Source organism: Oncorhynchus mykiss, chromosome 19 (assembly GCF_057628025.1).
Source record: "Oncorhynchus mykiss isolate SJ-2025 chromosome 19, ASM5762802v1, whole genome shotgun sequence".
Taxonomy (NCBI): domain Eukaryota; kingdom Metazoa; phylum Chordata; class Actinopteri; order Salmoniformes; family Salmonidae; genus Oncorhynchus; species Oncorhynchus mykiss.
The window spans coordinates 54,223,524-54,236,260 of NC_143040.1; the positions used below are offsets into that span (position 1 = coordinate 54,223,524).

At 41.2% G+C, this 12,737-nt stretch overlaps 1 protein-coding gene across 7 annotated transcripts in view; it reads left to right on the top strand.

The window, feature by feature from the left end:
- Window positions 1–3,335, top strand: part of LOC110497971 (RAC-alpha serine/threonine-protein kinase) — a 36,013-nt gene extending 32,678 nt beyond the window's left edge. For all 7 annotated transcript variants that reach the window (XM_036954913.2, XM_090211376.1, XM_090211373.1 and 4 more), the window contains one exon: window positions 913–3,335. In XM_036954913.2, the coding sequence (XP_036810808.1) occupies window positions 913–992 (80 nt within the window). In that variant the 3' untranslated portion in view covers window positions 993–3,335. The remainder of the gene's footprint in view (window positions 1–912) is intronic.
- The last annotated feature ends 9,402 nt before the right edge of the window (window positions 3,336–12,737 follow it).

Here is a 12,737-nt window from a genome sequence, read left to right on the forward strand (position 1 = left end):
CAATGACGCCAAAAGCACATACAAAAAACACCAAGGAATGGTTCAAGAAGAGATGCTGTTCTGGAGTGGCTAGCCAATAGTCCAGATCTGAATCACATCCAGAACCTATGGTGAGATCTGAAAACAGCAGTTGGTGGATGGCACCCCTCAAACATGGAAGCATTTGAGCAGTTTGCTGCTGAAAAGTGGGCCAAGGTGCAGCAAGATCACTGATGGCTACAAGAAGCATTTGTCTGCAGTTATCTTGGCTGTGCAACCAAGAACTCGCAAATCATTTTGCCGTTTGTCATTACTTTCAAAATTAAAAATTCTAAAAAATTGCTTATGCAATGTTGAAAATCCAATAAGGTGTGGAAACCAAAAGTTATTTTCCAATTTCATCTTATTTTAGAAGACATAGGGAATTAAAGAAAAGTGCAAGGCTGCCAATATATTTGGTCGCAACTTTATATCTGTACTGTAGCACTCAAAGAATTAAATCCCACGAGAGAAAAATAATAGATCGTTTTGAACATCATTCAAGGTATAGATTGCACTCCAAGGCAAATATTGAAATGATAATGGGGAAGGTCCATCTTCCCAGTGCAATTAATGTGAGGTCAAATTACATAGTGCTTATTCAATTCCTCTGGGGGATTTGTGCCCTCTCCTGGAACGTGTGTGTAACGTCTGTTATTCCATAGTTCACTGTGTACCTCACATGGAAGTGCTAGACCCCTAGCAGTGTGTGCCAAACTGCGCCCTGGCTAGTACTAGGTACATTATGCATTAGGACTCAATCATAAGGGTTTTTTGTCACTGGGAGGAAAATATATATTTTGTATTAAAGCGGAAATCAGAACGTATATACTAATGGAGTTTTCTGTGCCATCCCTCTCTCTCTCTTTCCTCCCCACTCATTTTGTATTCCAGAAGACAGCATGGAGTCGTTTGACAGCGAACGGAGACCCCACTTCCCACAGTTTTCCTACTCTGCGAGTGGAACAGCCTAAACACACCCCTTTATTCCTCTGGTCCCACCATTTCCCCTCACCCCACCAGACTGCACATCCAACTACCGGGGTTTTCGCCACATCCTTTCCTTACTTCACCAGTGTTTCAGATAGTATTGTTGAACAGACATTTGCAATCTGCAGGTTCGGTAATTATATGGGAAAATACTCCATACTACACAAATGAAAAACCACTGATTTGTTTCTGTGGCCTTTTAAGACTTTTCTAATGGTGAGAGAGAACACTACAGTGCATTTCCTGCTTGTCTTGATGTGTGCAGTCAGACAAGCTTGATGTTCATAAAACCTAATTTATAGGAAAAGAGTGGTCATGCAGCGATGTGGTATATGAATTTAGAATGATAAGGCTACACGTTCTTAAACTTTTGTCTTGCTTTTGTCAGCACCTGTTATATTTGTCACATACTATTCACAAAGTGAACGTTTGCCTGGAAAATGTTACGGGACCATAAGGACTATATTGGAATTAGCCATTTAACATTGAAATGTATTTTGCTGTTCTTTGTTTAAAGGGGCGATCTGCAGTTGTTGCATACATTTTTTTGACTCATGAATAAATGATATGTACCCATTGATTCTTGAAGAATATAACTTATGAATGCCTAATGAACTTAGTTGAACTGTCATACCCTATCACAACCCAAAATATAAGATAATTTAGCTCCAAAGTTTGTAAACAAACACTATATAGCGTCACACTATGGTTAAAATGATCATTTTGGATATGATTTCATCCATAGCTCTGTCTATGAATTTTAGTGGTTCCATTTCTCCAACCCATCCCTCAGCTTTTTACATAAACAGGGATGGGGAGAACGCTTTGTTTCAACTGCTGATTTCCGCTTTAATACCAATAAATATTGTGGCCCAACGGCAATAACAATAGATGACCAATGACTTCGTTTTCAATGAAGTGGGAGATTAGTCTGATATTGATTTTTTTTATCAAGACTTTCACACTATCACTATTTGACCAACACTTTGAATCTCCTTGGGCTGCCAGTATACCTAATCAATAAAATGTATTATTCTGTATATCTAACTGTTAGTAGAACATGGTTGATTCTTATAGGACTTCCAATGCTCAAAAAACATTCTTATCAGAATTTTAAAGCCCTAAAACATTAGAGAACAAGGTGAGAATTACCCAATGGACCACTGTCAGTCTAATAGAGAAATGATGTAATAGAGTGGCAGAAAGGGGATTTGCAGATACTTAAATAACACTTATTCTGGGGGCAGGCATAATCTAAATAGATTAAAGCTTGCTGTCAATGAATCTCAGAACTGTGTACACATGGTCAATTAGATATCCATTTCCTGTGGTCCCATTGAAAAGACAGAGTTACTCTAACCCCCCTGGACTATCATGTGCTTGGATTGTGGTGCCTCCCTGTCTGAATGTTGTATTCCAAACACTCTAGGCTGCTTCCCTCTGAACTTGCCAGTCAGGTACTGATCCTTTCTGCCCAATCAGGGAATCTTTTCTCTCTTCTGGATTTTCCTCTTCTACAGTATTGGGTGTTTTTCTCCCAGTGTACTCACTGCAGCCTCAATGAGGTCACTATAACAATATAGTCCTTTAGGACTTACTCCATAAACAAACTGGGCTGTGGTTCAGGGGGAAACAAGTTGAGTCAGCTTTGATCTCTATAGGTAGGGATGTGTTCCATTCCTCTGTACATGGCTCTGAGTTGTTATTTATAGAAAACCAGCAATGAAAATGGATTTGACTGTGCCAATGATATGCACTTTCCTGCCCCAAAACATGTATGTATGTATTTGTACACTTGTACTTGTTACACTTTGCTGTCAGAAATGACTGAAACAGCACCTCTCTAGACATCAATTCTGAAAGGTGTGAACTATGAAAAGATCATTTGCGCAATTAACCCCCATATACAGATTGCTGTAGATAAACTGGTAATCTTGAAAATGGAACACAGTTCTCCAATGAGTTTCCAGAAAATTCTGCTGTGTTTTCAGATGACTGATAATCACGATACAAAAGTTAATCATACAAATGAATGTAACAGCTTTTTATTTTTATTTTCATATCAATTCCTCTTTCTCAAACAATTCTTAAATTGTTAGATCTGATTGTTGCTTAATCCTATGCACACTCATCATTTGCTGTCACCCTCTGAAAATAGGGAAATGTATTTTATACCTTTTCTTTTTAAAACTTTTTTTGTACCTCCTCTTTCCTATTCCCAAGACTGAGGACACCAGCTTTAGTAAATAAATGATATCCACTTTGTACACTGTTTTTACTGTTTTGTTTTTTCTTTTAAATTGATTAAATAAAAGGTATTAACTAAACCTGCCAACTAGTCTTTCATTGTCTTTTGTTCAGTTGATCATTCAGCCATTCTTACAGACCTCAAGAACTTCTCGGAAATGCTTTTAACCCACAGTCATAGCACAAGCTTGACTTGCTGATGCTTTGATCTGACTGAGGTATTAAAAAAAAAAAAAATGAAATAAAAAATAAACATCCTTGAACGAGGCGAACGTGTGAAACATAGGAATATACCTAAATACTGAGTGGCTAGATAGGTTGGACTTCTGTACCTCTACAGGACTGCACAGGTCCATGTTTGTCTGTGACTCTGCAGCTGGTCAGAGATGGAGGAGAAGCTCCCCTGGGCTGCCCAGATGGTACAGTCTCCTGAGCAGATGTTGACAGCCAGAGCTCTGTCTGTCTGTGGCCAGCTGCACTGCTCTTCACTGCAGGATCATGGTTGTGCCCAGCGTGGGACTCACCTGACAACCGTTCCTCACCTGGCTCCAGCTGCACAAACCACAAAACACCTTTGTGCTAGCAGTGATGTTCTGCCCTCTTGGGGGATGTGTTGTGGGGAACTTGTCAATTACTGACTCCACAGTCTCTACCTCTTTCCCCTCACCTCACTGTACCAATCTTTCCTCTTATTATCTCTGAAGATTGAAAACCACTTATGCTTTGCATACAGTGCCTAGGGAAAGTCTACACCCCTTGCACAGTCTTCACATGTTTCTGCCTTAAAATAAAATGTATTTAAATGTTTGGTTTTTTCTACTTCACATTTCCAACATGAGAAAAACATTTCCAAAGTGAGAAAAATTATATCAAATGGGTGAGGTGACATGAAAACGATGTTGCGCTTCCAAGGGCAGTCCGTGTGTTGTTGTGATTCTGGATGGCCAGATTGATAGCAATAGCTAGCTAACCAATAACTAATTATGTATTTGAGCGACAAGTGCTCATTGTGAGAACAAAAACACAAAAAAACACAAGTGCTCATTGTGCAAATGTATTCATGTTTTCAATAAACATTGGAGATTAAATATAGTTTACATATTATCAACAATCCAAGCCAACCCTGTCTGTTTATCCCCAGTCTGTTATTCCCCATAGTTGCGCACGTCTCGGTTTTGTTGCTAAACAACCACCGGAGTGGGTGTGTCGAAAGGAATGGGTGTATGGAAAGCGAATCAGCTATTGGGCAGATTTGTTGCCTCTCAATACCGTTTTGCGTGACTGATTGGACTGCACAATGAGTCGGTATACCGGGGACCAGTGCACCGGTGTTGTATGGGACATGCATGCCGACCTGAGACCTGACTGTGATAAGCTTCCTACTGGGTATCAAGGTTGTGTCGCCAGCGGTAGTTACGTGGCCATTTTTTCCCCTCCCGTGAATTTATTTCATATAGGATAGCAGCCTACACAATAAATAAATCATATTGATTACTCAATGCACCGGGACACAGTGCCGTTCGCTCCCGCTTGACAAGCACTACTGTCCCGCATTGGAAGTAACTACCTAGTATCAGTCATAGTAAGCATACACATACAACGCATGAAGCAACAGTTCACACATCATCAGTTCTCTTAATAACAATTATCGTCCCTTTATAACTGAACATTTACAATTATTTGACTAAAACTAACAGTGAAATACGACTCATCCTCTGGCTTCAAAACACAAGTAAGTATAAACTCTCCCGGTATGATAGCTCAGTGCTATGATGAAGCAATATGGAACCAGGGGGTATGGTATATGGCCAATATACCACGACTAAGGACTCTGGTTCGATCCCGGGCTGTATCATAACCGGCCGTGATCGGGAGTCCCATAGGGCGTTGCACAATTGGCCCAGCGTCTTCCGGGTTACAGGACGGTTTGCTGTAAAATAACAATTTGTTCTTAACTGACTTGCCTAGTTAAATAAAGGTTAATACAAAATAAAAATAAAAGTTAAGCATGTCGCAACTCAGAGTGCCTGGATACAGCCTTTAGCCGTGGTATATTGGCCATATACCACAGATCCCCTGGGGTACCTTTTTTGCTATTATAAACTGGTTACCAACGTAATTTGAACAGTAAAAATGTATCATACCCATGGTATGGTCAGATATACCACGGCTTTCAGACAATCAGCATTCAGGGCTCTACGCAGGTTAATAATTGTTAAGAAATCCCCTTTTTGCATGTGCATAACTATAAATAAATCTGACAGGAGAGTTTGGGTGATGGAAGTTGGACAGAGAATCTCTTGAAACGCTTGGACGATCATAAAAAAACGAATGTTAGGCTATTTTCTGGCAATTGTGCTGTTATAATATGCCAGATGTTAAGACTACAAACCGTTATTAATGGGCCATTTGCGAGATTGACTTGTCATTTCAATAGGCATAGGCTACAGACTAAAATCTATATGAATAATATGTATATGAACGGAATATGCTTGTCAACAACATTAAGCGTTTTTACCTATAGCCTAATCTGACTACTGTTACCGTCAATCTAATGCGTTCTAACAACTGCGATAGAGCTTCCAATGTAACGTTAATTAACTAAACATGTCCATTCATAATTGCATAATAACATAACGCTACAACAACAATAAACTGAAGTTATGGGCTATTTATTAAATTGGTTTGCCAGCTCCAGGTAGGCGACACAAGTGGTAATAATTGATTTGCAATGACTCCAGTGATATCGTCATTTCAATGTATTTATTATATCAAATGGTAGCCTACATTATCATATAAATTAATAGGCTAATTAATGGCCAACAGAGACAAATGTATCATTCTCCACATTTAATGGCAGTTTTATTGAGGACTTTCCCCCATAAAAAGAACCACGCGAGTTCCATAACTTCCATTTCAAATTTCCACTCTAGCAGCCCCCGAGACGCAAGAACTGAGCATTCATTAAAGGGTTGGAAATGGGTGCCTTCATAGTAACAATCTAAACAGCCTACCACTGGTAAAAAAAAGTTGTCTCGACGTGAGCGCGTGCTGCTCGTTCTCCTCTCGCTCACCAGATGTATAAATGTGAAGCATCCGCTTGGCATTTCCACTCCCTACCAAATAGTGAGAGGAAGCCCAGTGGCATGCAGTGGGAGAAGATTGAACGAGATGGATTTTGGCCGACATTCTGCTATCGATGAAACATTTGACATCAATAGTTTTGTTTCCAAAACTAAAATATGTTACGAACAGAGTGAACTAAGTTTTGTAGACATGACCTTTAGCCAAAGTTTTTAAAAATTCAAGGAGTAGGTGTTCCCTAACGGAAATATGCAAATGTTGCTAAAACGCACCAATAGGGTCTCGCTAGCTTGTGCTTGGCTCTGTCCATCGCCTTGCTTGTTCTGTCCACTATGACAATTATGTTCCCATTTGAAATGACAGGATGTGGTCTATCTTGGTTTAGTTATAAAAGTATTTGGCTGTAGTGCGCTCTCAACACACACACACACACACACCGGGCCTCCCTACCACTCACTCATTCAGTAATAGCTAGTGATGGGCTTTCCGGCTCTTTTCAGTGAGCCGGCTCGTTCAGCTCAGCTCACCAAAAAGAGCCGGCTCTTTTGGCTCCCATACGGCTCTTTAAAAAAAATATGTTTTGTATTTTCTCAAGTCAAACCGTTTGCGATAGTTTGACTATGATTGGTGTTAAAACAATTCTAATTCAATTATTAAATGAAATATTACTCTACCTTTACCACAATGTATTTAAAATGCATTGGTTTGTTATGAAAAACAATATCAAATCAAAGTGTATTTGTCACGTGCGCCGAATACAACAGGTAGAACTTACAGTGAAATGCTTACTTACAGGCTCTAACCAATAGTGCGGGAAAAAGGTATGTGTGTGTGTGTGTGTGTGTGTGTGTGTGTGTGTGTGTGTAAGTAAAGAAATAAAACAACAGTAAAAAGACATTTGAAAATAAGAGTAGCAAGGCTATTTACAGACACTGGTTAGTCAGGCTTATTGAGTTAGTATGTACATGTAGGTATGGTTAAAGTAACTATGCATATATGATGAACAGAGAGTGCTATTAAACATTTGCCTTTAAAGTATAACTTTTTAATATATATAAACAATGTGCATATAAATCTAACCATTCAAAACGAATACAATCTGAACAGCATAATAGAATATTGCACCATAGCAAAGAAAAATAAATAACAATGTACAAAACTGCAGCATCCCACAAATTGAAATAAATGTAAAAAAGAAGGATGCTATTATACATGTGAATTTAAAGTATATATTTTTTAATGTACACTGCTCAAAAAAATAAAGGGAACACTTAAACAACACAATGTAACTCCAAGTCAATCACACTTCTGTGAAATCAAACTGTCCACTTAGGAAGCAACACTGATTGACAATCAATGTCACATGCTGTTGTGCAAATGGTATAGACAACAGGTGGAAATTATAGGCAATTAGCAAGACACCCCCAATAAAGGAGTGGTTCTGCAGGTGGAGACCACAGACCACTTCTCAGTTCCTATGCTTCCTGGCTGATGTTTTGGTCACTTTTGAATGCTGGCGGTGCTTTCACTCTAGTGGTAGCATGAGACGGAGTCTACAACCCACACAAGTGGCTCAGGTAGTGCAGCTCATCCAGGATGGCACATCAATGCGAGCTGTGGCAAGAAGGTTCGCTGTGTCTGTTAGCGTTGTGTCCAGAGCATGGAGGCGCTACCAGGAGACAGGCCAGTACATCAGGAGACGTGGAGGAGGCTGTAGGAGGGCAACAACCCAGCAGCAGGACCGCTACCTCCGCCTTTGTGCAAGGAGGAGCACTGCCAGAGCCCTGCAAAATGACCTCCAGCAGGCCACAAATGTGCATGTGTCTGCTCAAACGGTCAGAAACAGACTCCATGGGGGTGGTATGAGGGCCCGACATCCACAGGTGGCGGTTGTGCTTACAGCCCAACAACGTGCAGGACAATTGGGATTTGCCAGAGAACACCAAGATTGGCAAATTCGCCACTGGCGCCCTGTGCTCTTCACAGATGAAAGCAGGTTCACACTGAGCACGTGACAGACGTGACAGTGTCTGGAGACGCCGTGGAGAACGTTCTGCTGCCTGCAACATCCTCCAGCATGACCGGTTTGGCGGTGGGTCAGTCATGGTGTGGGGTGGCATTTCTTTAGGGATCCGCACAGCTCTCCATGTGCTCGCCAGAGGTAGCCTGACTGCCATTAGGTACCGAGATGAGATCCTCAGACCCCTTGTGAGACCATATGCTGGTGCGGTTGGCCCTGGGTTCCTCCTAATGCAAGACAATGCTAGACCTCATGTGGCTGGAGTGTGTCAGCAGTTCCTGCAAGAGGAAGGCATTGATGCTATGGACTGGCCCGCCCGTTCCCCAGACCTGAATCCAATTGAGCACATCTGGGACATCATGTCTCGCTCCATCCACCAACGCTACGTTGCACCACAGACTGTCCAGGAGTTGGCGGATGCTTTAGTCCAGGTCTGGGAGGAGATCCCTCAGGAGACCATCCGCCACCTCATCAGGAGCATGCCCAGGCGTTGTAGGGAGGTCATACAGGCACGTGGAGGCCACACACACTACTGAGCCTCATTTTGACTTGTTTTAAGGACATTACATCAAAGTTGGATCAGCCTGTAGAGTGGTTTTCCACTTTAATTTTGAGTGTGACTCCAAATCCAGACCTCCATGGGTTGATAAATTTGATTTCCATTGATCATTTTTGTTTGATTTTGTTGTCAGCACGTTCAACTATGTAAATGTGTTATTTTAGTGTTCCCTTTATTTTTTTGAGCAGTGTACAGTGCCTTGCGAAAGTATTCGGCCCCCTTGAACTTTGCGACCTTTTGCCACATTTCAGGCTTCAAACATAAAGATATAAAACTGTATTTTTTTGTGAAGAATCAACAACAAGTGGGACACAATCATGAAGTGGAACGACATTTATTGGATATTTCAAACTTTTTTAACAAATGAAAAACTGAAAAATTGGGCGTGCAAAATTATTCAGCCCCTTTACTTTCAGTGCAGCAAACTCTCTCCAGAAGTTCAGTGAGGATCTCTGAATGATCCAATGTTGACCTAAATGACTAATGATGATAAATACAATCCACCTGTGTGTAATCAAGTCTCCGTATAAATGCACCTGCACTGTGATAGTCTCAGAGGTCCGTTAAAAGCGCAGAGAGCATCATGAAGAACAAGGAACACACCAGGCAGGTCCGAGATACTGTTGTGAAGAAGTTTAAAGCCGGATTTGGATACAAAAAGATTTCCCAAGCTTTAAACATCCCAAGGAGCACTGTGCAAGCGATAATATTGAAATGGAAGGAGTATCAGACCACTGCAAATCTACCAAGACCTGGCCGTCCCTCTAAACTTTCAGCTCATACAAGGAGAAGACTGATCAGAGATGAAGCCAAGAGGCCCATGATCACTCTGGATGAACTGCAGAGATCTACAGCTGAGGTGGGAGACTCTGTCCATAGGACAACAATCAGTCGTATATTGCACAAATCTGGCCTTTATGGAAGAGTGGCAAGAAGAAAGCCATTTCTTAAAGATATCCATAAAAAGAGTCGTTTAAAGTTTGCCACAAGCCACCTGGGAGACACACCAAGCATGTGGAAGAAGGTGCTCTGGTCAGATGAAACCAAAATTGAACTTTTTGGCAACAAGGCAAAACGTTATGGTTGGCGTAAAAGCAACACAGCTCATCACCCTGAACACACCATCCCCACTGTCAAACATGGTGGTGGCAGCATAGTGGTTTGGGCCTGCTTTTTTTCAGCAGGGACAGGGAAGATGGTTAAAATTGATGGGAAGATGGATGGAGCCAAATACAGGACCATTCTGGAAGAAAACCTGATGGAGTCTGCAAAAGACCTGAGACTGGGACGGAGATTTGTCTTCCAACAAGACAATGATCCAAAACATAAAGCAAAATCTACAATGGAATGGTTCAAAAATAAACATATCCAGGTGTTAGAATGGCCAAGTCAAATTCCAGACCTGAATCCAATCGAGAATCTGTGGAAAGAACTGAAAACTGCTGTTCACAAATGCTCTCCATCCAACCTCACTGAGCTCGAGCTGTTTTGCAAGGAGGAATGGGAAAAAATGTCAGTCTCTCGATGTGCAAAACTGATAGAGACATACCCCAAGCGACTTACAGCTGTAATCGCAGCAAAAGGTGGCGCTACAAAGTATTAACTTAAGAGGGCTGAATAATTTTGCACACCCAATTTTTCAGTTTTTGATTTGTTAAAAAAGTTTGAAATATCCAATAAATGTCGTTCCACTTCATGATTGTGTCCCACTTGTTGTTGATTCTTCACAAAAAAATACAGTTTTATATCTTTATGTTTGAAGCCTGAAATGTGGCAAAAGGTCGCAAAGTTCAAGGGGGGCGAATACTTTCGCAAGGCACTGTATATAAACAAAGTACATATAAATGTAACAATTCAAAATGAATACAATCTCAACAACATAATACTAGAATATAGCACCATATCAAAGAAAAATAAATAACAATGTGCAAAACTGCAGCATCCCACTTAAAACATTAAACTGGTCCCTCTTTTCTCTCTCTTCTTTATTGCCGTGTTATAACCAGCAGCACACAGCAATGCTGACCATATTTTGCTTTATCAGAGATTTGCATTCAGAAATGCAAGCTGCCTAACTTGAGGGGCTGAAGCGGTTTCTTCTCTCAGAAATTATTTGTCCCGTTTTCGAGAAGACCCTCTCAGAGGGAAGGGATGTGGCCACTATGCAGTGTCCCTGTCATGACTTTAGTAAGCCGTGGGTAGACAGAGGCCTTGTTCTTCCACCAGCTCAGAGGATCTGCAGATCTTTGGAGGAGCATCTCTTCAGAGCATCTCTTAGAATCAGGTTGATTGTGTGAGTCCTTTTTAAAATTTTCATGGCTTTGGTTATTTTAGCTGCATTGTCGCTAACACAACAGACCACTTTTCCATCTACTTGCCATTCTCTGGCCACTCTCAACAGTTCCTCTGGCAAGTTCTCTGAGGTGTGTCTGTCGCTGAACTCAAAGCAGTCCAGAAGCAGTCCAGAAGACAGCTAGACATCAAAAAATCTTCAATGAATTGACATGTAACCGATATGTAAGAAGTGGTTACCCTTGATGTCCAGCAGTCAGTGGTAAGGCAAACTGCAGTAGCTTTATGGACTCTTTCCCGTACTGAAGAATGTGTGCTCTCGTACAGTTGTGGAATAAGTGATTTGGATAGGGTTTTCCTGCTTAGAATTGTGTACATTAGATTTAGACTATTGCTATAATTTCTAAAATCCTCTGTCTTTCAATATCGAAAATAGCTGGAAATCAGTGGCAATCATTTTAGCCAATGTAATATCAATTTGGCCTTGTTTTGCTACAGACAGACTTTGGCATAAACTGGTCCATAGAAGACTGCGTTGCTGTGGGTCGCGGAGTAGGCCTACTTGACTGAGTGGCTACATCTCCACGTGTGGAGGTGCTGGCTCCACCACTATCACTAGCAGGCCCGTTAGTTTCTCGTAGCTCCGCTACAGCTAGCTTCACAGTTGGGTGCACAGTTCGCATACGCCGGTTTAGGTTGTGCATAGAACTGGATTTATATGAGATTTTGATTTGGAAAATTCTACACTGTGCTCTAACATTGTCTACGTTATTAAAATGCATCCAAATGCTACTGTGCTTCCGACTCCTTTTCTAGCTTTTTTTTCACAGCTGTCCTTCCTCTCTCCTCAGCTGCTAAGTGTGTGACTGTGAGTGAGTTGGCTCGGCCCTCCCTCACGCATCTTTGGTTCATTGGTTGACACTGCGTGTCTGATTGACAGGAACAACAGGTGAGGCTGTTAGTCTGAGCAGATAGTCAGAACGAATGTGTGCGCTTGAGCATTTAGGCCTATATTATTTTATTTATTTTTCCATTCTTTGAATTAGTTAATTCTATTCATTTAAATATTTTGATTATTCATATCTTTATTTTTTTATAAATAGATTTGTTTCTTCTGGTATGCGAGCCGGCTCCCAACGTTCACCTACAAGAGCCAGCTCTTACAGCCGACTCATTCGCAAACGACCAGTCACTAGTAACAGCCTGCCTCACTGCATGACAGTCAGCAGCAGGTCACAGTGAAATATATATATTTTTAAGAGAAATTACATGGCAGCTGCGGTGCAACTTAGAAATAGCCCAAAAACCTGCAACCCGCGACCAATACATTTTCCCTAGCGACATTGTTTTCAAAGTAACCCAATTTCCCTGAGCTCAATGTACACAATGTTGTTGATCCCTTTGTATTTTCAATTATTGTGGTGGCAGCATCATGTTATGGGTATGCTTGTCACTGACAGGGGCTGGGGAATTTGTCAGGATCAAAATAAATATGAAAGGAGAAAAGCCCAGATAAAAAGTTAGAGG